The sequence below is a fragment of the Micropterus salmoides genome, unplaced genomic scaffold (genome assembly GCF_014851395.1).
Source record: "Micropterus salmoides isolate LMB-PRFRI ecotype aquatic unplaced genomic scaffold, ASM1485139v1 Ms_hic_scaffold_4, whole genome shotgun sequence".
In the NCBI taxonomy this organism is placed as follows: domain Eukaryota; kingdom Metazoa; phylum Chordata; class Actinopteri; order Centrarchiformes; family Centrarchidae; genus Micropterus; species Micropterus salmoides.
This window is the reverse complement of record NW_024043372.1, coordinates 24,057,182-24,082,066: the sequence shown is the minus strand read 5'-3', so window position 1 is coordinate 24,082,066 and position 24,885 is coordinate 24,057,182. Positions and strand designations below refer to the sequence as shown.

General features: G+C 42.4%; 3 protein-coding genes across 6 annotated transcripts in view; 2 read left to right on the top strand and 1 right to left on the bottom strand.

Annotated features, from left to right (window-relative positions):
• Nucleotides 1-230: 230 nt before the first annotated feature.
• LOC119886880 (leucine-rich repeat neuronal protein 1-like) lies at nucleotides 231-11,146 on the top strand. Its single transcript, XM_038697852.1, has 2 exons — nucleotides 231-583; nucleotides 8,004-11,146. The coding sequence occupies exon 2, from the start codon at nucleotides 8,235-8,237 to the stop codon at nucleotides 10,380-10,382; it is 2,148 nt and encodes a 715-aa protein (XP_038553780.1). The 5' UTR covers nucleotides 231-583; nucleotides 8,004-8,234; the 3' UTR covers nucleotides 10,383-11,146.
• Nucleotides 11,147-11,628: 482 nt separating this feature from the next.
• sumf1 (sulfatase modifying factor 1) lies at nucleotides 11,629-17,525 on the bottom strand. Of its 2 annotated transcripts, none has more exons than XM_038695735.1 (9): nucleotides 17,202-17,525; nucleotides 15,985-16,158; nucleotides 15,707-15,781; nucleotides 14,726-14,808; nucleotides 14,070-14,192; nucleotides 13,853-13,967; nucleotides 13,128-13,241; nucleotides 12,990-13,049; nucleotides 11,629-12,224 (listed from the first exon to the last, which is right to left on the bottom strand). In XM_038695735.1, exons 1-9 carry the CDS (start codon nucleotides 17,460-17,462, stop codon nucleotides 12,123-12,125), a joined length of 1,107 nt encoding a protein of 368 aa, XP_038551663.1. In that variant the 5' UTR covers nucleotides 17,463-17,525; the 3' UTR covers nucleotides 11,629-12,122. The 2 variants fall into 2 exon arrangements, with proteins under 2 accessions (XP_038551663.1, XP_038551664.1); XM_038695736.1 differs by having other exon boundaries at nucleotides 17,460-17,480.
• A 271-nt stretch (nucleotides 17,526-17,796) lies between these two features.
• The window catches only part of LOC119885618 (inositol 1,4,5-trisphosphate receptor type 1), a 70,079-nt gene continuing 62,990 nt past the window's right edge, over nucleotides 17,797-24,885 (top strand). For 2 of the 3 annotated variants that reach the window (XM_038695734.1, XM_038695733.1), the window contains exons 1-2: nucleotides 19,171-19,262; nucleotides 21,299-21,369. In XM_038695734.1, the coding sequence (XP_038551662.1) occupies nucleotides 19,171-19,262; nucleotides 21,299-21,369 (163 nt within the window). Of the gene's footprint in view, nucleotides 18,159-19,152; nucleotides 19,263-21,298; nucleotides 21,370-24,885 lie in introns of those variants that run through there. The other variant, XM_038695731.1, reaches the window with a different exon arrangement.

Here is a 24,885-nt window from a genome sequence, read left to right as displayed (position 1 = left end):
AAGTCATTAAATTTATATCAACTCTGGGTCCATGGAACCCAAAGGTCGTTTGATACCCTTCTCTCGAACTGACTGATGAATAAACTTCTGTTATGTTGACCTGGTGAGTAACGAGAGAAATTCCTTTTTAAAGAGATCAACAACAGAAGCATCCAAACAATGAGATGCCATTGGTTCCCCCCCCCCAGCGACTCCATCACTTCCATCATACAATACGCAGGGTGGGACATTTCCTCCCATGGTCGTGGTGACAGAACAGATGGTGAGGTTGCCTGTTTGGGCACCACTGTCGGTGTCAGAGGCGTTTCAGTCCCGCTGACCTGCGCCAGGCAGCTGCTCGTCACTGGAAGCTGTGCGCTGCAGCGTTCCCCACTCCTTCAGTATCATCGTGTCAGGACATCAGAGCAGATAGTAGAAGCAAGAGGGTAAGACAAGATGTATTCTTGTTAATAAGCTTGATTATTATTATATTTTAAAGCATAGTGTGCAGCCCTCGCGCATCATCCTGGAGCTGAGGATACTGCATGGGTCAGATACAGCAGCCTGCAGCAGCCTTGCGTACGGAGGACACAGCGCTTCATAGGTGAGAGAAACGTGTTTATTTAATGCTTATGCTGAAATCTTGACACATATGCCGATAAAATACTGGCTCAGATGATTTCTCGGTGGTAGAAATGGGTGATTATTTCAGTCCTGTCTAGAGTAATAAACTCTGTAGATGAAGTCATCATGTTTATATTTTAAGAAATGCACTGATCAACAAAAATGAAATGAAACAACAACGTGTTCTTTCTCCGCGGCGTGGGTACTCGTGCAGCGCGTGAATCAGAAAGAGATGGTGTTTTTATGGCTTCAGTAGTTTTGACAGAAAATAGCTCCTAAAAGTTGTCCATGTTTATCGCTGTCTCCTCACCATTTAGCTGCAATGTGTGCATTGGGCGAGTCTTATCAATAAAATGTATCAAAGCAGCATTTGATTCGCAAGGACACTGTGCTCTGCAGCCAACTCAGTATATGAGTATTATGAGCAGTTATCAAGTCTAGACAGCTGATAAATATAAACCGATCGGAGTTCAGAGGGAGGAAAACAAAGAAAACATGAATAATCATTTTTATACAGGAGCTCTGTTTATTCTTTTGCCATAAAAAGCCAAATATTTATGTGAATTGTGAGTCCCTAAAGGGCTCATTATTAAACCTGCTGTCTTTCCAGTAGTCCTGACATTTCGCTGCACTGTGACACCGGGTTCAACGAACAGTGCAGTGCAACATTTACACAAACTGCAGCATCCCTCGCCAGTGCAGCTGAAACAGCTGAGTAGCCACAGTGCTCCATCAAACCTATGTGCACTTAAGACTCAGGAAAATGGCAGATTTCTGAAATGAAGACACGGGTTGTGAGAGAAAGACAGTCCAGTATTTCTAGTTTAGTTTGAGAGTGCAGGGGGAGTCTGTGTTGTTAGGGTCACCTTTGTCAAGTGGGCTCTTCTGTCTCAGCTGCTGCATTACAGCGGCACCTGTTACTGAGATCACCAACACCACAAAAAAACTCACTAACATCAATAGGCTTTGGTAGTTAGGTACCAAATAAGTTTGATTTGGACAGGAGAAAGATTTTGCATTGCTTAATTTGAACTCTTGTTATCTAGCAACTGCAGCCACACAACTCTGTACTTTGTCTTAGAGAGTAAAGGCAGACAATTGATACATATGTCACACAGTGAGCCAATGATATGAGGGTGTAGGAGGCCATGGCACCTTCCCCCAATCTTCACAATGCACAGTGACGTATCTCCTCAGCTGGTAATGAGAAGTGTGAGAACCTGACGAAACAAAGACACGTCTTGGTGTGTCTGCGTGTGTTTGGGTAGGATCCATTGTGAGTCACAGGGCCTAACTCTGCAGCATGTGCTGGTGCTGGGGTTCCCACAGCAGTGGAGACAAGAGTGCAACAGCTTGACCTTCTCCTTTTGTCAGCATGATCTGAAGGGGAACATAGAAACACGAAGGGCCTTTGAAAAGTTTTGTCAAGATGTTATGACTGAGTCTTTTAATTTTTATCAGCGATAAACTGAATTTAATTTGTGTTATCACATTAAAAAATCTTACAGGACTATATTCAAATCAAAACTAAATGCCCAGTTAAAGTTGAACCAAAACACGGGAAAACTGTTGTCTGCTGTTCATTGTTGTCTAGAGGCACATTTGTGAAAATCCATTTTAAAAGCATTGTTATTCAGTTCTTTTGGTTTGAGGTCAATTTTAACTGTGCAAGTTAATCTTCCCTGACCCCTGCATTGTTTCAAATAGGGATTCCCCTGAGATTAGACTTTGGCTTTGTCTGAACGATTGATCGATGCTCCAATGACAAAAAATTGGCTTTCCACCAACACTTCCACTGTAAGGAGAGATGTAGTGGAGAGGGGGAAGAAGATGGCAAAAGTGGGGCGAGGGAAAAATGAGACCCAGAGAAGAAAAATTGTGTCAAGATCAATCTCGGGTCCACAGGGAAATAAAGCTTCCATATAGATTGGCAGTAAATAGAAATACAGAGGCAATTTGCCATATTGTGACTTTTAAACCTTAATGGAGCCTGAAGAAACACTGTAAGAGGGTGCAGCACACTTTCCTGTAATTCCACACGTGGTTTTGGATTTTCTCATTGTTCCTTTAGCACTGTTGCATTTTCAGTTCAGCAGTTTCCTCCTGTGGCCTTCTAATTGAAGCAGAGCTCTCCATCCCCTCCCTCATCACTTTCTCTCTTCTGTCTGACTGAGTGGACATGCATCCTTCTCCTCGGCTCTACACCTCTGCCATCAGCAGCTGCACCCTGTGTGATGTGAAGGGAGACACTTGCATGCTAATGGAGCAGGAATAGTATGTCTCTCAGGCAGGCCAGCGCAGTGAGGACATGGAGAAAACATCAGGCAGCACTACTCAGCTTCTCAGCACCATGTGACAGCTCTGGATTGAAACTGATTGGTAGCTTTAGTTTAGAAATCTGGAGATAATGGTGTATGCTGATATGGGGAATGAGCCAGACATTTGAGCATGTGTGCATGATATGATTGTGCTCACTGGTCATGGTGTAAGCAGATCAATGTCATGTATATTATGCTTTGTTGTTTTACCATATGCTTTTATGCCGCAGTCACCTTCTTGTACCAGTAGCAGTTGTTACTGGCATACTCCTTTAGCTGTCTGGTGGCACTAATAGCTGTCTTCTCATTTCTTCTCATTTGGATATGAAACAGACGTGCCGGTGGCATTGCCGTTGCTATGGTGATGGCATGTCTGTGAGCCTGTTGTGCGGCTGCTGATTCAGAAACACTGCTTACATTTTGCACCCAGTGAAAAGGGCCACGGGAATAGAGGGGGTAAAGCACAGTCCCCTATGAAAAATGATGCAGTGTGCTATCAAGCGAGGTTCCTCCTGGCTGCACCAGTGGCACATGGTGAAGTGTAGGATTAGAAGCATTGCATGGAAACTCTCAGAAGGTGTAGAAAGTTCAATGAAATTTCATTAAACCAACCTAAGAGACATCATTTTAAAACAAAGGAGTCTTTTTTTTTTTAAGTTCTTCCACTGAAAACAGTGATCTGCACACACAAAGACCTTCATTTCACAGATCTAATGCTAAATGCATCTGACTGCATGTCTGTGTTTATTTAATTACTCTGATTATCTTCATTGCATCCTGTGTTGTCCAGAGTCTTATAAATGCATTTACGAGGCCTTAGCATGAAGCAGACAAAACTCATTATGACCAACAATTACATCTCGCTGTCTCGCTTTGAACATTTGGGCAGTAAGTGATCCTCTGAAGGTTTATGAGGAACCACTGGAAATACCAGCTACTGTAGACTTTTATTTATTTTAGATGTGTGTGTTTTATATGTGTAATGTGTACTTAGATTAAAACCTCATAAGGATTGGGTGGGCAAAGAGAGTAAATCCCTAATGCTGGAGGCTTCAACTCAAACTGTCAGCTGGATAATGCCAAGCTGTTGAGAGATTTTTCTGCTTCCTTTCCAATGGTTTGTGAATGCATGCATGTCACAGTGTGTGAGTCAAATAAGAGGAGGGGAAATGTGTGTTTTGTGGCAGTGTGAAGATGCATACCTCCTATGAGGTTACATATGTATGCATGCATTTTAATTATGTTCCCTACAGTGTCTTTGCTCTCTGCTGCCTCAGCCAAGCGATTAGCAAGAGATTTTCAGGGTACAGGTGCTGGTACACATCTGGCTTGGCCTGGCTTTGGCAGTCACAGAATTCTTCTCAGACATAATCTCTGTCACATCCTAGAGAACAAGAGTTCACAAAGGTGTTGTCCCACCAAAGTGATTCTGTACAGCATGACAAACCTCACTCCCTCTTGGTTGTGATGCTGTGGAATTTCACTTCTCCTCTGTTGTAGTTCTTGAGTGAATCATAGCCAGGATGTTGAGGCAGAATAAAATAAACCAAGTAGGCTATTTCTCCTCAGAATTCATTTCATTTCATTTCCAAGAATTCAGATACCAATATAATAGTATTTGTATAGTAGCAATGAGGAAGTCATTTGTAGAGCAGAGAGGTGAATATATAAAATAATCTGTTTCCCACTTTTTGCCAATATAATGAAAATGATAAGTTTTTATTTTAGTTGATTGAAATAATGTCATCCCTCTAGCACACACACACACACACACACACACACACACACACACACATACTTTTAGTAAATGCATGTATGCATTTACAGTATGTATACAGTATGTTTTTAACTACTATTTCTACTAGTATCTGCTTAAAAACTACCTTGTCAAAGTGGAAGTCAGAGGTGTTGCACTGTGCTGTGGGACATTTCGTCATGTAAAAGGCGAAAAATGAAGTGGAAGTGTGAATGAGCTGGGACAATCAATTTGTATTCGTGTTGATTCAGATAATGATGATGACAGATGATCGATGCTGTGCAGTAAATGGATGGATGGCTGATAGTGTGCTTTAAAGGTCAGAACACGTCATCTATATAAAAGCCATTTGCTGCGCAACTGATGTGGGATGTAGATGTCTAGGTATAGGCTATAGAGGATCTTATCCTACACACACTGTAGCAGAGTGGCAGAGCAGCAGGCTGTACGCAAGCTTGAATCCCTGGACCAGCAGGGGCCTGGAAAGCTTGGTGTTGTTCACAGGTGGGAAGCCTGTGAGGGATCATGTATTTCGCCAGCGATGCTTTACCATAAATCTTAAAGGTATCCATAAGCACAATGCTTAACTCCAGCCACTTTAGTGGGGCTGGTCTACAGCCAACAAGAAGTGGGTATTCTGGGCAGCTTGTAAGTATGAATTTATGTACTGCAGTTATTATGAAGCAGGCTTTCAGTGAAAAGGAGCATATGTGCTCACCAGAGCTTCCTTGGGTCAATAAGGTCAACGCGTACACACAGTGAGAGATAGGTGGGAACGGATGCAGACCCCCATAGTGCTGCCAGTCTGCCAGAAACCTGGTGCCAGGTGTCTGAGTTTTATTGCCACAGCATGAAAGCAGCGATTACTCCGCCTGTCTCCTCCAATTTGATACCCAGGCAGAGAAACACATGGAGGAAGACAGAGGACAGACAAATGTATTACCAAGGAAATTTCTACATACCAAGGCACAGTATATCGACAGGCAAGAACTTTCATGGAAAGACATTTGAATGGATCATTTGAAAAACTGAATGATGGATGATTAAAGGCAGAAGGAGGATGTGTTCAGCAGGTACGTGAGAGTCAGGATTTATGAATACAGTATTAAGGAGGTGCAGATCCCTGCTGCCACACTTCAGTCACAGTAAAGGAATCAGTTAGATCAGTTTGAGTGTGACCGTGTCATTGCAGAGACCAGCCACCTGATACCAGGCACCGTTATGCGTTATTACTCAAAGAGAAACAAACATGAACGAGCAGTGACACTGTATTTGATTCCCTCCCTTTTGCTGAATTTGAGAAGAAATAAATCTGCTTTTTCACTCTTCTGGCATATTTAAATTTCTAGAAACAATCTCATGATGTTGTTTTTCTGCATAGCAAAGTGTTTCATTTTGTATTTGTAGAGCTGCCTTTATACTATTTTACATGCAAATGTGGAGGAAAAACTGTGAGAAGGTGTCAACACGTCGCAGGGCGTGAACAGAGAGCACATGAAAGGAGAGAGAAAACAATCTGTGTCTGTTTTATGTTAATGTTGTTGGAACTTGTCAGTTTTGATGTGAAACAAAATACCCCCAACTATCTCTTTCTGTTAAAACACACACACGCGCGCACACATGCACACACTACTCAGCCTCAGTTTATTTATGAGGATAAATGGGAATTTCTGTGTGAGTGTGAGTCAGACTAGAAGCTGACACTGTGGTGTTTAGTCTTAGTTATCTCTTGATAATGCAAGGTACTATAAAAGCTGATGATCCATTTTGGCTGTTGTCACTTCATCACATACAAACAATCACCCACTCACACACACACACACACACACACACACACACACACACACACAAACACTAACATTGTAATGCCTGTACACACAAAACTTAGCCAATAGAAGAATTATATAATTAGATTATTTTCTGTAATTAAAAAAAAAAAATCAAAGGATACATTTTAGGATTTGTTCAAAAAAGTTGACAACTGATTCCTCATCCCCAATGCTCATGATGTCAAATCTGCTTGTGAAGATTAAGTCCGGAACTGTCATCCTTACAGTTATTTCTAGGATTTGGCATTATGAAATCGACAAATGAAAGCAAAACCACAAAATATTGCAAGTGGCTCAGCCTGTCAGTCCAGTCCACTCCTCTCTCTCTCTCTCTCTCTCTCTCTCTCTCACTGATTGTCTTAGTTTGACCATGTATGCACACAGCACAGCCAGGCTCTTAAGAAAATGTTCAATCCACTTGACATGTGTATGACTGCTTCCCATGGGCCTGTATCACAAGTAGTGAGTGATTAACAGTGAAGAGCATACACTCCCTGTTTATTAAGCCTGTTGTGTAATGGGCTCACAGCCAGAGCTGCCAGCTGTGCCCACCCCACTCACTCGTTCAACAGGATCACTGATACCAAGCTGGTACGCAGATAATCTACCCAGCAAAGAGAGAAAAACATGTTAGTAATGTCGGTTAGCAGAACTAAAATGAACCATGTCCTCTTAGAGACCAACAACTACAATGCGTACTGTACCAATGCTCTGCATCACTCTCATCACTCTGCTAGTGTATGCTAAGGCAGTGGTTCAGGGTCCGGGGACCCCCAGAGGCCCTTGAGGGGGTTCTAGGTGTTTCCCAGCAAAAAGGGGATAGGGGACCCTGGAACAAGATCTTATCAAATGGGGCTCCGTGGTCTAATTTGTATAAGTTTAGGGGTCATTGATGTGAAAACGTTTTAGAACCACTGTGCTAAGGTAAACAGACATTTCTGCTAATGGAATAGCCAAATTATAACAGTTAGCTTCCATTGCTGTAACAGGTTACTTTCACAACATATAAAGAAACAGTAACTGTCATTTTCACCCACAAAACAGTTCAACAAGGAGAATGGCCAAGCGTATAGCATAACAGTAGTATTTTTTTTTGGCATGCTTGGTCTCTCAACTCTATTTTATTTCAAGATCCAGAAGTCACTTTCTTCTCAAACTTGTTCTTATTTTCAAACTGTGTCAGGCTGTGTAGGAGCTCATTAAAAGGCAGGAATTAATGTGTATACGATAGCAGGGCAACCGGACAAATTTGACAGATTCATTCTGCCCTGTTAGGCACATCAACTTAGTACCCTAAAAATCTGTGGGAAAACTGCCACTTTTTCCTAGTTTGTTACCATCCACAAGGAAACCAAATATGACTCTCTTACTTTCTTATAATCTCTATTCAGCTGTTTATCAGTTTCACTCCCTTACTGTGTTGTTGTCTAATCCACTACTTTTTTGGAAAATATGTCGCAGGCTTTAACATTTTACTTGCTTTCTGTCTTTTTTTAGGCTTAAACCTCAAGGTGAGGAAGTGAGAACAGACATAACAATCAGCAGAGGTCAAGTTTGCAGATGATCTTCTGTCCTGGATTCTGCAAATAACTTTATCCTGGATTAGAAATCACTGCTCAGGAGAGTGCCTACAGCATCTAGCTAACAGCAAATGCACCTTCCATCCAAGCCTTTCTCCAGAACGCTGCCTCTCATCTAAGCTTTGTGTGAGCAGAGAGAGCAGACAATATGGCGCCTAGCTCGCAGCGTTGGCCTTCTCTACTCTGGCTGGGCATGGGATTGCTTCTTTCCTTTCTGTTGCCCATACATGGCAAAGATTGTCCACGTTTGTGTGTATGCGAGGTTCGCCCCTGGTTCACCCCCCAGTCGACATACAAGGAGGCAACCACAGTGGACTGCAATGACTTGAGGCTCACGCGCATCCCTACCAACCTGTCCACAGATACTCAGGTGTTACTGCTCCAAAGTAACGCCATCTCTCACACCAGTGGAGAGCTGGAGGCGCTGTTCAACTTGACAGAGTTGGACCTATCCCAGAACAACTTCAGCACTGTGGAAGCTGTGGGCCTCACAAGCATGAACCACCTGACCACCCTGCATCTAGAGGAGAACCAGATCAGCCAGCTGCCAGACCACTGCCTGGGAAACCTTTCCAATCTCCAGGAGCTCTACATCAACCACAACCAGATAAACTCCATCTCCCCTCGGGCATTTGCTGGTCTGTACAGCCTGCTGCGCCTTCATCTCAACTCCAACAGGCTCCATGTCATAGACAACCGCTGGTTTGAAGAAACACCTAACCTTGAGATCCTCATGATAGGGGAGAACCCAGTTATTGGCCTCCTAGACATGAACTTTAAGCCTTTGGGAAGCCTGAGGAGCCTGGTTCTGGCTGGCATGGACCTCACCGATGTGCCAGCAAATGCATTTGTAGGTTTGGATAACCTTGAAAGCATTTCTTTCTATGACAACAAACTGGTCAGAATCCCTCAACTGGCTCTTCAAAAAGTTCCCAATCTGAAATTCTTGGATTTAAACAAAAATCCAGTTCACAAAATCCAAGAAGGAGATTTCAGGAACATGTTACATCTGAAGGAGCTGGGTATCAACAACATGATGGAGTTAGTCTCAATTGACCGCTATGCTCTGGACAACCTACCAGAACTGACAAAGCTGGAGGCCACCAACAACCCTAAGCTGTCTTATGTGCATAGGTTGGCCTTTAGGGACATGCCCTCCTTGGAGAGCCTGATGCTCAACAGTAATGCACTCACTGCCCTTTACCAGCACACAGTGGAGATGTTGCCTAATCTGCGGGAGATCAGTCTGCATAGCAACCCATTGCGCTGTGACTGTGTCATTCAGTGGATGAATTCCAACAGGACCACGGTGCGGTTCATGGAGCCCCTGGCCATGCTGTGTACCTCCCCACCAGAACTCAGAGGCCAGCAGGTTCGAGAGTTAAGGCTGCTGGAGTCCCCGGAGCAATGCCTCCCCCTCATATCACACAACACCTTCCCCGGCCACTTGAACCTTGAGCTGGGCATGAGTGTCACTCTCGACTGCAGGGCCATGGCTGAGCCAGAGCCTGAGATCTACTGGGTGACTCCTCTTGGAACCAAAATCACAATGGACACTGTGTCAGAGCGGTACCACTTGAGCAACGAGGGGACCCTGCGTCTGTCTCATGTTCAGGTGGAGGATTCTGGTCGGTACACCTGTGTTGCCCAGAACACAGAAGGAGCTGACACACGGGTCGCCACCATCCGCGTAAATGGCACCCTGCTCGACAGCGCCCAGGTGATGAAAATCTATGTCAAGCAGACTGAGTCGCACTCCATCCTGGTCTCCTGGAAAGTCAATTCTAACGTCATGTCCTCCAACCTGAAGTGGGCCTCAGCCACCATGAAGATTGACAACCCGCACATCACCTACACAGCTCGTGTCCCTGTAGATGTTCATGAGTACAACCTCACACACCTTCAACCTGCCACCGAGTATGAGGTGTGCCTTACAGTGTCCAACGTCCACCTGCAAACGCACAAGTCTTGTGTCAATGTGACAACACGTAGTGCTACTTTTGCCCTGGACCTGTCAGACCAGCACCCGAGTGCGGCTGTGCTGGCTGTCATGGCGACCATGCTGGCCTTCCTCAGTCTGGCCACTGTGGGCGTCTACATGGCTCGCAGATGGAAGAGAAAAAACTACCACCACTCTCTGAAGAAATACATGTTGAAGACGTCTTCCATCCCCCTGAACGAGCTTTACCCTCCTCTCATCAACCTGTGGGAGACTGACGGTGAGAAGGACAAAGATGGCGGCACAGAGGGAAAACCCTCTCCTGTTGACACCACACGCAGCTATTATATGTGGTGAGGATTTAGTAAGGAGGCCTGGCTGCCTCTCCAGCAGCACAAAAAGACACACTTTTGCCATTTTGGTGCAAAAGTTGAATAAAGTTGCAATGGTTTTTTTGTATTCTCAGCTTTGCTAATAAGAGGCAGAGTGATCAATGACATTATTTTTATTAGTATAGCGTATCGCCTTCGTTTGATTCTTTTTATCTCTTAAATGTTTTGGACTCTCCAAGATGGCAGCTGTATTTAGCCTCCAGGTTGTCTTAGTTGCTATGCTCTTGATTCTGTGGTGCATTTTTGACTAATTTTCTTTTGGGATAATAATACGGCAGCAGGGGCTGATGGTCTTCTTGCAGCATTAGTGAAAATCAATGTTTCTTTCTCTGTTTTGTAAAACAGGTAATCTGTTGTGCACTGATAGATAACAGAGTTTTTGTATGAACTTCAATTAAAAGCTGACAGCGTGGTTTAGACTTGTTAAACTGTCTACTGAATGTTAGCAATTGTGCAGTAATGTTGTATCAACTATACCTTTGAATTTTCTGATTTAAATTGAAAGATAATAGGAACTTAGTTTGCTGATAAATGTGATGTTAATGCTAGAAATACAAATGTTTGTTAAAACATTGAGTTTTTTTTCTAAGGTACACTAGAAACCTTTCGACCCTTTCCCCGTTTACTCACTTATTTTGCTAGACATTTTCGCTAATTGCTTAGTTGATTATTATCACATGCAATATGTATACTGACAAAGTTAAAATAAATAATTTTGGTTCTTTTGCAGACATATGGTCTTTTTTCAACTGCTGTTCTAGTCTTACAGGTACACTATCTGTTCAGTTTAAACAGGCACACTCACTCCCTGGTGACTCATGCTGCTGGTTTCATGTGGATTCTTAATCGCATGTCTTTGAAGAACGTGAGCCCATCTCAGTCGAATAGTGACTGAATCATTTTACACTGTCAGTGCTCACTGCCCTGAACTATTCTGCTTAACTACAGCTTAACTTCTCAATATGAGTAGGTGCAAACACATATGTATACACTTGAGACTGACGGGCAGATAGTGATACATGCAGTAGATATTTGAGCATATGCTGCCCTCTGGTGGATGTTATACACTACTACATACATATTAAACCTGTTTAATTTGGAGGTCAATAATTATAAATCACACTAACAGCAAAGTAGCACCCTGACATTTAGCATCAATTAATAAAACCTAAAGTCTCTCATACAATTTCAGTGTAAGATTCTGAGTCACATTAAGACCAAAAACGTTTTTTTAATTTAGGATCCCATTTGTCACAGATTTTTCAGTGAAAAAAATGTAATACAATACTTGAAATTAATTTTACAGCAATTCTACAGCATCATTATACATATATAGTTTACATAGATTTTCAGTCTTTATCTTAATCATTTGATGATAACGACAATCTGTCAAAGATCTTTTTGACATTTACAAGACCACACTGATCTTAGCCACTTCACAACCATCTAATCTATTAATTTCTTATGAATATAAAGTGTTAAAAAAATAGAAAGTTATAAAATTTTACATTTCTGAGGAAGGTAAGACATTGTCATCACACTTTGAAGCCCACCGTCTTTTTTTAAACACCATCTTCAGATGCATGTTAATGAGATGGCACATAAGATAGCCTCTATTAAATCCCTTTCATTGGTTTAACTCTACAAACACCACTGAGGTTAGAGAGCAGCTGGAAGGAAGGTGTTTTAAGACAAGAGGCTCAGGTCACCGTTGCTCCTGAGAGACACAGCGAAAACCAAGATTAGAGGCTGAGCTGTCCGGAGTGTTCTGGCTTCGGGCTGCACATCGGTATCTGTAACAGTAAGACTGGAGGAGGGGGAAAGAAGAGAGGGGAATTTACTGTCAATAAATACATTTTATCAGCAATGGAAAGTGCTTTGTTACAGTATATTTAAAAAAACAACTATGGAGAGCATTTTAGTTTAGCCACTACTTTATTTCTAATTTCTTGTTGCTTTTTGTTCATGCTGGACTGAGCCTGTTTCACCAAACATGTCTGACTGCTGTCCTCTCCTCCCTCACATTTACGTTTATTCATATGAAACAAACAGACCTCTGTGCTTTAGATTTATTTTGCATGCAATTCGTCACATTCCCATGGCAACAAACGCCGATAGCAAGAAAACCGGAATGGTCAACAGTGGGCGGCTCAAATGGTGTTACAGATAAATTAATGTACCATATGCCTGTGTATGAGTTCTCTTGTCGTCTCCATGAACATTATGAGACTTTCACAAGTCTCTAAAATCCAAAACAAGCACAGCCACAGAACAAGTGGCCAGGCGTCTGTGCATGAGCTAGCACAGACACAACATTAGCCTCACATAGCAGGAAGAAAAGAAAGAATGGGAGAGAGGCTGCATTTTCTCTTTGTAATGAAACAGATCGAGAAATATGATGTGCGAGCTGTTTTTGCCTCCAATACTTCCAATAAAACAGGTTTGCACCACTTACCAGAACTATTTTGTTTTCACTGACTGATATTTGACGATCAAGATGTTGAACTTTGATGTTTTGATTAAATCTAGAGTATAATAAGCATGAAAATGTTGAAGTAGTTGTCTTCTTTACCTTGTGGCACATGTATGACCCTCCCTTCTTCACCTTGTCTGTGCCCGATGGTGGACCCGTCTGAGAGAGAGAACAATTATTAGGTATCAGGGGAAAAACTAAACCTGGACACCTCAAAAGCTGACAATATGTTCTTACTGGGTTGTGTTGCTGGTCTGTGGTGTGATGCACAGTCCACCAGTCTGAGGTCCATTCCCATGCATTCCCTACCATGTCAAACAGACCAAAACCATTGGCAGGAAAGGACATCACCTGCAAGGTACGGGGATAATAATACCACATTAATGCAGGTTCTGATGAAGAACTTTATTAGAATGAAACACTTCGTTTCTTCTGAAAGCATGGAGGATGTGTAACATATGTAAGCCATATGAACCTGTACGTGCATATTTGCATATTTGCCAGAATGATCATGCGACTCTGAGGGGACTTTCCAAGAACAAAGTGACTCACAAATACAGTGTTCAGTCTGGATTTACAGGTAGTCCCATCTTTTTTTCTCCACTGTTTTTTCTATTGCCCAACATGTCAACCCGCAGGATGTGATAGTAATAATAAAAAGCATATTTCATTTGTGTAATTATAATCAGGCAAGCATAAACATCCCTGTACTTTCAGATAGTGGGATCAGAAAGGTGGACTGTTCCTCCAGCAATGTACACCCCTAAAGAGTGCATACACTCACGACTGATACTTCGAAAGTTTTATCAACTCCAGAACTTTTCATTTCCTGTTGATTCTATAGGCATTGGCTCAATAAATTTGTCTCTGTCATCCATCCTCCTCCCCAACCTGAAATATGATGCGTGTCTTTAACACACCCATAACTATGGCATCTCTCAGTCTTTCCTTCTTGGTCTTACCGGTGATGTTTTGATGTATCCATCTTCTCCAGAGTTATAGTTGGGGAAATCCCCCTGCCAGAGGTTGGCGTAGTGTTGTCCTTTCGGGTTCAAATTGTTTCCCCAGGGGTAAAGTCTATATGCAGAGGTAATATAGCAGGAAATTGACATCAGACATAAAGTAAGACCACATTACATCGGCATATTTAAGAGTTACATAATGTAGTAAACATCGTACCTGTCTTTAAGGCCGCCCCTGCACGCATACTCCCACTCTGCCTCTGTAGGAAGTCTCCTGTTGGCCCAGGAGCAGTAGGCGACAGCATCTGACCAGGACACATGTAGAACAGGATGGTCCAGTCTACATAAAAAACAGGTTTGAAGTTAATTACTGAGCTTTTTTTTGGTTTATCACTTTGCTTTTGACAAAAGACGTAACAGTCAAAAAATAAAACAAGTATTTAAATGGTCATTTTAATGGTTTGTATTCTCCACACCGATCCCGTCTGACCTCAATTCCAGTGTAAGTGATGGTGGACAAGATCCACAGTCCTTGTTACAGGTTTTACAAATCAAATTCGCTCTTTGTGTTTCCAGTGAGAAAAAGTGAGGATTTGGTAAGTGCAGAATAACCCTCTTGATTTGTCTCACTCAGACTGCTGCAGTCTCATGCTTTTACACTGAAAGGCAAGTGTGGATTCTGTCCCCCATCACTTACAATGGAATCACGCTCACGGCCAGTATGGAGAGGAAGAACAATTACAGTGACCAAAAGCAATGTGCATATGGACATGCCAGTATTGACAGACTTGAAAAATGTGAACCTTCCCTTTAATATTAAAAAACTGGTGAAAATGGGCATTCTTATAAAATATTTGCAGAACTTCTTTCTACCTGTCTGTGACACTGGAGTCTGGGCCGTAAGGGTGTCTCCAGTTGGCCCCTGTGACTGGAAGCCACCAGGGGGCAGCAGCCACCTAATAACAAAGTGATGGTAACAATTGTTAAAGACAGATATTATGCTCCATTCATACTCCTTATTCCATTTCCACACACACACACACACACTCTCTCTCTCTCTTCAGGGTTCACATAGTATTGTCTTTACTGTAGCAGATTGCAATGGTGCTAATGGTTTCCAGTATAATGGGTAAACAGCACCCTCTCAGCCACATGATCAGGCTGCACATGACAGCTGAGATGAAGCAGTAAATTTCCCGCTGTCTGGCTTTCGTCTATGGAGGGCCTTCTGTGGTCAGGCCTCTCACTGATCTGTGAACAGCCTCCAGACTGTAAAATAACAGTAGAGTATGTCCTCATGTCTATCTAAAACCAAAACTATTTTCAACCCGAGGCTGGTACTTTGACAGCTTTCCACATAAAGGCTTAGTGCACATAGATTACTCTAAAGATATTCAAATACATCATGGTGGGAGGAATATCAAAATAATCACAGAAACAAATTGTAAAACACACAAGATGGAAATTTTAAATTTCCTTCCACTTTATATTCTCAAAAAAACACGCAGACATCGTCTTTCGTCTTATTCTCTGAAAACACTGCCTCACATGGCTCTTGTGCCATTTTATCACATCTCCCCTGATGACAAACTGGATATAATTTGCTGCTCTAGGAACTTTTCACAGTTGCCTGGAAGCATTAAGAATCTTAGGAATATTAAACACCTAATTATGACTAAGCACATGACTATGACTTGCTCTCCCTGCTTCATTATGGTATAATGCAGTCTACCATGTTCTCTCTGTTCTTCCTGGTATGGTTGGAGCAGCTTAGCAAAAGAACAAAATCTGTCATAGCCAACAATTCTTATAGTACTGTACTGTACAATTACTGTGGTAAATAATCATACTTACTGCTTGGGTGATTTGGTTTTTGACACTCTCACTCAAAATTCCCTCGAATACAAATGAGTCTCCGAATTTCTCTGCCTGAAAGCAGAAGGACAAAAAAATTATGAGCAAAGAGGATATCTACTAACCTTATAACATAAAAAAAAACTGCTAAAGATTTGCTTCCATACTGGGTTTTGATTGGTTTGAGTGATTCAATTCATTTTTAAAGGAATTTAAAAAATAAGCTTATGGTTTAAATAGTTCTATCTAAACGGTTTAGATACCGTAATTATCCCCACCTCAGTAATATATCCCGTGGCATTGACGAAGCTCTGGAACTGCTTGTTAGTGACTTCCTGGATGTCCATGTAGAAAGAGTCCACATGCACCAGCCTCTGAGGGCCCTCGCCATCTGCAGGGATGCCTGGGTTGTCTGTTCCCATCAGGAACTCTCCTCCAGCAATCAGCACCATCTGTATGCAGGAAACAAACTCTTTTTACAAACAGACGAGACAAGCAAAAAGACGCCTAAGAAGAGGAGACAATTTTTAGATTGACAGCTGGCTACTTAGACGTTTCTTCTATTTAAATTCGGTGTTAATGCAGAGATTGGCTTTTATGCACATGGCTGAACTGTTATTTTTCTTTCAAGTTGTCCTAAATTATGGCACCAGATGTCACCTATATTAAAGTATATTAAATTAAGTGTGTATTGTGCGGGGCCTGCCATCTATTGTTGCCTGTGTTTTTATTTTCGGACAAAGGGAACTCCCATGCGTTTGGCTGATTCAGAGAAGCAGGCAGACTGCTTCACTAGGATTGGAAAACCCTGACTTTGACTGTCTCTAACCAAAGTCAAAAATAACAATCTAACTTGTACAGTTTGTTTAAAGACATACTGGAGTATAAAACACATTGTCCAGTCCCCTCTCAGAGCCAGCTTAGTGTAATCTATAAACAACTGCTAACAATGAAGTTCACCTAAACCACAAACATGCAGTCTTTCTCTGAAACTGTTTAAAACAACTGTTAGATAGTGACTTGCAGGAAATCCATCATATTCACTATGTGGTAGGCCGTTTGATCTGACCGATCAAATCTGAAGAACTGATTTGCAGCGCGAAATTGCTGCTGCAGAGAGGGTTTTAGTGTTTTGTTTAAGGACACTTCAGCGGGGCAAGTGGATACAACATCAAACTGCTTTTTAGTTTAAAATGAGAACTTGTGTGCACTGAGAGCCCCTATGTCGAAGATGTCAACTTTTCAGGAACTCAGATCATCTGTTTTTCTCACGTTTGACTAAACAAAGATGTTTAGTTTATCTGAGAGAGAGTGTCATTCTCAATGCCAGCACTTTGTCTTTTAGTTGAAGTTTAAAATAATACTTAATAACATTTTAGTATTCCCTGCTGGGCCATTGATCCAAAGTCCCAGAAGGGACCTTTGTTGCACGCAGTCTTCTCTATCCCAATGTATCATGTCTTCTGCCCAGTAAAGGCAAACTGCGATCGATTACCTGACTTTGTGTTTTTTTCTCATCTCCCTGAGCCTCGAGAGGCCTCTCATTGGCGCCTCTTGAGTATTTGTCAACTGGCTCTGCAGAAGCAGCCCTGTCCTCCACAGGCCCCGCAGCGGCGGCTCTCTGCAGGTTCTCACAGCCGCAGCCCGCGGCTCCCTGCGGGGCGGCGGGTTCCGGCTGAGTCCCGCATGAACCGTGAAGACACGACGCTCTGTTCACACAACAAAATACGAATAACAACGCAAAATAACGCACCATCCTTGCAGGACTCTGCTCAAGATCTGCCCATGTTTGTTTCTGCTCTCACTTCCGCAAAGTAAGTCACGTGGTCAGTCAGCTGGCTGCGACGTACCAAAATGTAACTGTTTCCTGCCCGAAGTGAATAGTTGTAATATATTTCTGTTCAAAAGTGTGATTAAATTGCTAATTATTGTTAGGACTTGTAAACATAACAGAATAAAAAATGTTTTAATGTCAATTAAGTGATAAAATCACTTACTTATAGCTAAATATAGTTCAAAAAGTTGTTAAAAACATACGGTGCTGTTTGACAGTTTATAGCCTATCACATAACAGACTTTCCCTGCATTTAAATCAAGGCTCCTTGCTGGGGAGGGATGCTCCAGCCTAGATTTTCCTTGTTGATGGGATGGGGCCACATGGACATCATTTCCCAGCTATCAACACTACGGTCGCTTGAGAAGAAGAAGAAGAAGAAGAAGTGGCAGTGAGCCAGGCAGCTCAGCCAGCAGTGTGCTGCCTGCCTCAGTCAACACACTCCCGGGAGCACCAACGGGCGCGGAGAGGTGCTAGAGCTGTCAAAAAGAAAACTGGATTATTACAGTCGCTGACGGCTGGATCTCACCCTCGGTCACGGTGAAAAGGAGAGCCACAGTCATGTTGTCTTAGCCGGTCCAGAGATAGCAGAACACCGGAGCGTTAGCCACAACCGAGGTAAAGTTGAGCGCACAACTTGTTCAGTTCACCATCCTCTCTTCCTGTCTCTATCCTCCCGCAGGGGAGGAAAAAATATTTAGCTCGCTCTCCTTAAATGGTTAACAAAATGCTCCCAGCTCATGACCAGTGCTTGTGATGTCCTCGTTTACACAGTAGTGACCGAAAACAGGCAAGACAAGGATTCCGGTAATAATTTGGGACGTCTGTGGAACTGTGTGATTGCGGATGCCGATTTAAAAAAAAACACTTCCACGGGACGCGTTTACTCAAGTTTCATGTGTGTTTTTGTGGTCAGATAAACAGGCCTGTAAGGAAGATGCTCTCTTTCGCTGTGTAAGAGCTGCCCATGTTTATCATTATATGTCATTACTTAAGTCAGTCGAAGCCACCAGTTTATTTTATCGTGATGTATAGACCTCAGTGCTTCAAAAACAGGCAGACAGGCCGAGTGAAGTGGACCTGCAGTGCCCGCATCTCAGCCCCAGCGGCTACGACCTGTTGAAGGGGCATAAACTGTCCTGCAGCTCCTAACCATTAGCTGTACAGCCCTAACCACAGCACAACACAAACAGTAACATAAAACTTTTTTTCCCCTGCGAATTTTCCTGCAGTTTATGCAAATCATTGCAGCCATGTCAGTGCTCGATATCAGGGATCCCTCTCTTTTAAAATGGCACTTTCATCTAACTGGGAACTCTGTAGCTACATAAGAGTTTGCGTGTGAATATTGAGTGACTTTCTCATATTTGCTAACTGAAATTCATGGATGAATGCTCAATAGCTACGGGAATTCAGCAGTGCAGTTGCATAGGTGAATTTGAATAGATTTAAAAATTTTATAAGACAGAATTCAGAATTAATTCACTTCTACTGCCTTTTAGACTTTTGTGACACATGTCTGATATTAGGAATACAATGTGAGTAAAGTCGACTTTCTATGTGATGAATAGGCTTTTTTAAAACAAATTTTCACTCCTTGCTTCTGCTTTAGGTGGTCTCTGTGTCAAACATGTCAGATAAGATGTCCAGCTTCTTGCACATCGGGGACATCTGCTCCCTGTATGCAGAGGGATCCACCAATGGTTTCATCAGCACCCTGGGGTATGTTCATCTCACTGGCTGAACATTATGTGTGTGTTTGGGGGGTTGTTTCACAGGTTTCTTAGTACTACTTAAAGCTGATCCGTATTTACAAAGAAGGAAGTCACACTTGTTGCTGCGACTGTTAACCAATTTTCAGAAAGTTTAATTTTGTGAGAAATACATTTTGGTGCCATCCAAAAAGAGCATTTCCTTTTGCGTGTGTGTTTGTGTGTGCCTGATGAATATTTGTTTGCATGCGCCATATGCAAAAGTGCCCACCGTCAGTGACAGAATGCAGTAAAGCTGTTAAGGGGAGATAAATGGATGTAATTTTGCAGTTTATCCCGCAGAACAAAGCTGTGAAAACAGTGGGAGCGCTTTAAAGTGCTGCTTTGGCCATGACTGACCCCACTACTGATAGTGCTGGGAGAAAGGAAATATAGGAGAGCCAAATGCACAGTTAATGATAAAGTGTGTTTGTGAGCTTGCGGCAGGGGTGGGTGTGGAGGGCAGAGTTAGAGGGGGAAATCGATGAGGTGGTGCTGTGTGGGATACCCAACGCTAATGGTAAAACTCTATTTACAAGAAGCCACTCGTTTACCCACACAGTCGCAGCAATAGTGTGTTGTTTTTCTCCATAGTTGTACCTCATATTTGGAACGCAATAAAAGCAGGTAGATGCATATTGGGCTATGTGTGGAGACGACAGAATGTCCTGGTGAATGGATTGATTGGTCTTAACACTTTTGGAGTTTTAACGTTCCCTCTTCTGCTCTGAGGGGCGATAAGAGCAAGCTTGCACTCATGTTTTGCAGGTAGAGACCACAAAATACTCATAGTGAGGTGCTGTCAGTGCTATCAGCTCAGTGTCCAGGACTGCTCATGAAAAATGGAATGACCTACAGCAAAGACTGAGTCACTATAGAGACATTGTGGCCTTTCTTGTGTTTCAGTGCTTCCCACACACACACACACACACACACACACACACACACACACACACACACACACATCAAGCACATGTTTTTTACTAAACTGTCATGACAGTTTTGGCCAGGAGCCATGTTCTCCACGCACAACCACCAACTCAGCAGCCTTCTCCAGATCATCTGCCCTCAGAGGAAGAAACCATACCGAGATGAGAGAAAAACTCTTTGAGCATTATAACTCCTCCAGCCCAGCAGCGTTTTCAGCTCCAGTTAGGTAGCTGGAGAGAGGGGTCTGTTTGTTCAAAATGCTGCTTTGTACAGTGAGCCTTCAACAGGACCTGTCCTGTTTGTTCGCAGGTGTACCCAGTGGTGCTGGACTAGGGGAGGAAAAAAGGGGGACAGAGTAAATGGGGCCCTCAGGATACTAGAATGGATAGCCGTTCATGCAGGGAATGGCCCTTAGAGAATCTATGTACGTGGCCCGCAATTGAGTGCTACGCCCCTGCGTGTAACGTTTAACTTGTGTTAATGACTGACCACTCTGACAGGGATTAGCAAGTGAAGTGCATCGTCCGCACATGCAGATGACCTGCTCACACATTGTATAACGTCTAATTTTTCACCTAAATCTGCGGCCTAGTTCCTAGAGGTGTACAGACTGGAGGAGTAGACTGGTCTGTTTGGACAACTGGAGACATTTCCCCGGTAAAGGGCTGCAATGGATGTGGGATTTGGCCTGTGTCCAGACAAGTGTTATTCTAAGCTAGTAAAAGCTAAATTTGTCACCAGAAATTCCAGCCAGCCCCCAGGTCATCTAATCCAGAGTTATTTCATTATTGTGTGGAGCGGGAGAGTAAATACGCAACAACTATCAATGAAAATAGGGAACACCTGTAGCGTTATGTACATGCAGAAGCTTTTGTTGGGAATACTAACACGCGCCCAAACCAGTTTACACACAAACCCACAGGAATTATAGAGATGCTGTGGCATACATTACAGTGAAAATATTCACAGGATGCTACACAAAATACACGGACATCTGAAAAGTAGATTGGCTGGTTCCACTGGTGCGTATGCTGTACTTATAGTACTTACAGTGTTATTATGTGTATATTTCCATAGCTTGGTGGATGACCGCTGTGTCGTGCAGCCTGACGCGGGGGACCTCAACAACCCTCCAAAGAAGTTCAGAGGTAAGATTACACACAGAGTTGCCTCGTCCTCCTGAGGCCTGACATCATCACACTAACTGCTGTCTGTTTATACTGCGGGCTCTGTGAGAGACATGCCTCTGAATGTGTTATGCTGTGTTTCTTTGGTGACAGCCACAATGTCTCTGCCCGCTGGACTTCAAACAGGGCTGCCTTTGACGATGCTAATAGTGTGTGTGTGTGTGTGTGTGTTTGTGCTTATGCATACATGGATGTGTTTTATAGCCGTGTGTGCTTGTTTGCACACCTCGTCTGTAGAGGCAGATGGAGGGAATCAGCTCTGATGCTGATTTGTTGGGGAACGACACACTAGAAAAGCTGCTTTTCAAACAAAAGCCTTGAGATGCCTCTTTGGTTGGTGAACCCGCTATTTTTAGCTTCCATACAGGAAGTAGAACTCGTGACCCTCAGTTCTCAGGCTGGAGGTTTATGTCTCTGGGGGGAGCCATGGCCTGACACCGTACAGAGAAAATGAGTGCACTGAAGGCTTGTGTGATATATCTCACAGGTTTTTGTATGAAATACAGTATCAAGAAAAAGTACTGTTCAGTTCTTTTTCTTAATCACTGCTGAATAAATATTTGATTGAGTAATGCAACATTATTGGACTGTTGGTAGATAAATTATGTCTGATAGATTAACAAAATATGTATGACCAAGATGTTTATTTTGTCTTGTTTTGTTTTACGTTGTTGCTTTGCACTTTTTTCATGGTTTAGATCTGTTGGCCTTTGCAGTGTGAAGCAACTTACAGTGTTATTTCAGTTTGACTTTGAAGCTTGTTGGATAGTTAGCATGTCACATGAACATGCTCACATTTTGCATTTAGGATGATATCTGCTGTCTCAAGAGTATAAAGAAGATTGCACTGCATTTTGAGAGTAGAGAGCTTTCATCTGAGTGGCGCCCACACAGCCCATCTCTTCAGTGGGTCTCGGAACAGGTTATCGCCCCCTAGAGACAATCGCTGTCGCCACGATAAACGCAAGTTGCAGGCTGATACCTCCGCGCTTACAGCAACATGAGAGACGAGTCTTTCTCTCTCTTGTCTTTGCTGCTGCATGTGTCTCAACAACTGTCACGTTTACTCAACAGACCTGGACAGAGGGCTGGGAATAAGTGGCAAAAAACATGCCAGCAGTGTCTGTACCTGTCTAACATCTACAGATTGCCATCCAGCCAATCAATCATTAACATCTACTAGGGGCGGGAATCACCAGAGGCCCCACAATACAATATTATCATGATATTTATGTTGCGATTCAATTTTATTGCGATTTTAGATATATTGAGATATATTATATTGCAATTTATTACCTTTTTCCAACTTCCAATTAGGTCCCTAAAGTCAAACTTTGTCAACATCTGTTTATCTGAAAAGATACATTTCTCTGTTTGTTCATATCACTTTTTGAGTCCTCTGTGTGGTGCTGTTAAGTTTTGTAGTGGACTAAAAAAGCAATAGATTTTATTATTCTAGTACCAAAAAGTTAAAACTCCCATCTACAATTTATATAATAAAATATCGATACTTGGCATCCGTGTATCGATACAGTATTGCCATGGCAAATATCACGATACTATGCTGTATTGATTTTTTTCCCCCACCCCTAACATCTACAGTATTTTGCAGTTTAGTTCATTGTGTGTGTCTGTCTCTGCTGTAAACGGGCTCTAAGATCATTAGATGTAGTTGAATTGATATAGTAGCATCCTTAGATATTTAGCTGGACACTTACAGCATGTGTGTATATACTGTATGGGGCTTAAGAGAGACAATGCAAATTTAAATTAAGCAGTATCTACACTGTTTGTAGATTTTATTCCAATGTTTTTGTGACTATTTTTGGCAGCAATGATGTGATTGTAGTGAGGGAGCTGCCTAATGGCTCACTTACGCAGGAAGGCTTTCGCTAAAGACTTCACCTCATTTAATCTTCCAGCCTCCTGCACTCGGTTTTCCCTTGACTCACTTATAAAACTCACCCCAAGGTCACTCAAAGGGAAAGTGCCGTTCTAAATCTGACCCACAGAAGGACACTGAACGTCTTTGCCAAAATTGAAATCACTGCAGGATATTGTAGAATTCTTGACCTGCCCTTTTTAATTTACTTTTTTCAATATCTGTGCAACAAAAAAAACTATGTGGGGAAAATTAAAATGTGGCTAAAGCCGTGCATCAAGAGATTTTTTTGTAATTGTAGATGTCTCTGTAACACTTGCACATAGGCTGTGAATGCTGTTAAAGTGGAAATGGTATCTCCTCCACCATGTCAGCTGGTCTTGACCAGAAGAGTCCTTCATGTCACTATGAGAGACATGTCTCCCAGAAGGCAGAATGAGGTGAAGATGGCTACTAAAGGATTAGAAGAGGTGTGAAGTAATGTAATAGCATGACATTAAAGTGAAACATCCTCGACCTGAAACATAAAGGTCAGTTTACTCATCATGGGGAGTATATCTCCGCATTGGAAAAAATGTGCATGTGATGTCTCTGAAGGAGCTTTATCCCAGCCTGGACTGGAGACTACATTTTTTTTTTTTTTTTTTTTACCAAAGTGGAGGTGTGGAGTTTGAAAGATGTGTTTTGAAAGACAATCTTTTTGTTGCATTGTCCTAGGGACTAAAAGTCAGGAAATCTGTCTCTCTTCTACCTTTTGCTAACAAGACACTCAGGAAACTAATGTCACAAGTATTAGCAGAGGATATTTGTTTAATTTAATGTGTCATATAACACCTGCAGAGGACTTCCCAGGTCAATAGCCCTTTTTAAAGCAGACATGACTTGCCAAACACAGGTGTAATTAACAACATTAACAATGGCTGCATTCCATTCAGCTGTGTCATTTGCCTCAGTGCTGTGCGTGCTGGCTGGCTCACTGGTACAGTTAAACAGAATATTCACCTGTGCTTTTCTTGTCAAGCCTTGCCAAATGTGTTCACCGATACCATACTAAGCGTACACTATTCCAATCTTTATAGTATACTGTTGCAGTGTGATCACAAGAAATCAATATACTTTACTATTTTATACTAACAGGAATTTTGTTTAGCTGCCACAGTCTCTGTCCTGGTATTGTGCATGCTGGTTCACTGTTACACTGTCATGGCTCACTGGATTACTTGAATAGAACAGAGATAGCAACACCTGTGTTTGTCCAACTGTGGTGAATCAAAATGTCTGCTGTGAAAACAGCCCATGTGTCCGCCATTGGACATCAATCCAAATGTGACGAGATCATCCATGCCAATTAAGCTTCACAAAGACAATGTCAAGATTTTATACTTATTATGTCTTTCATGGTCTTTCTGGAGCTGTGTCACTCACCAGTATTTAAAATTTTTCTTAATTGTCTTCTAGCCTTGAGTGCCGCCTCGGTTTCCTTTTTGTGTATTGTGGGACAATTGCCCACTCAAAAATCAAGCATTTTTACTTTGCATACTGGCTTTTGTAAGTACACAAAAGTTTGTGCCATTCCAGCGTGTACATGTACATAA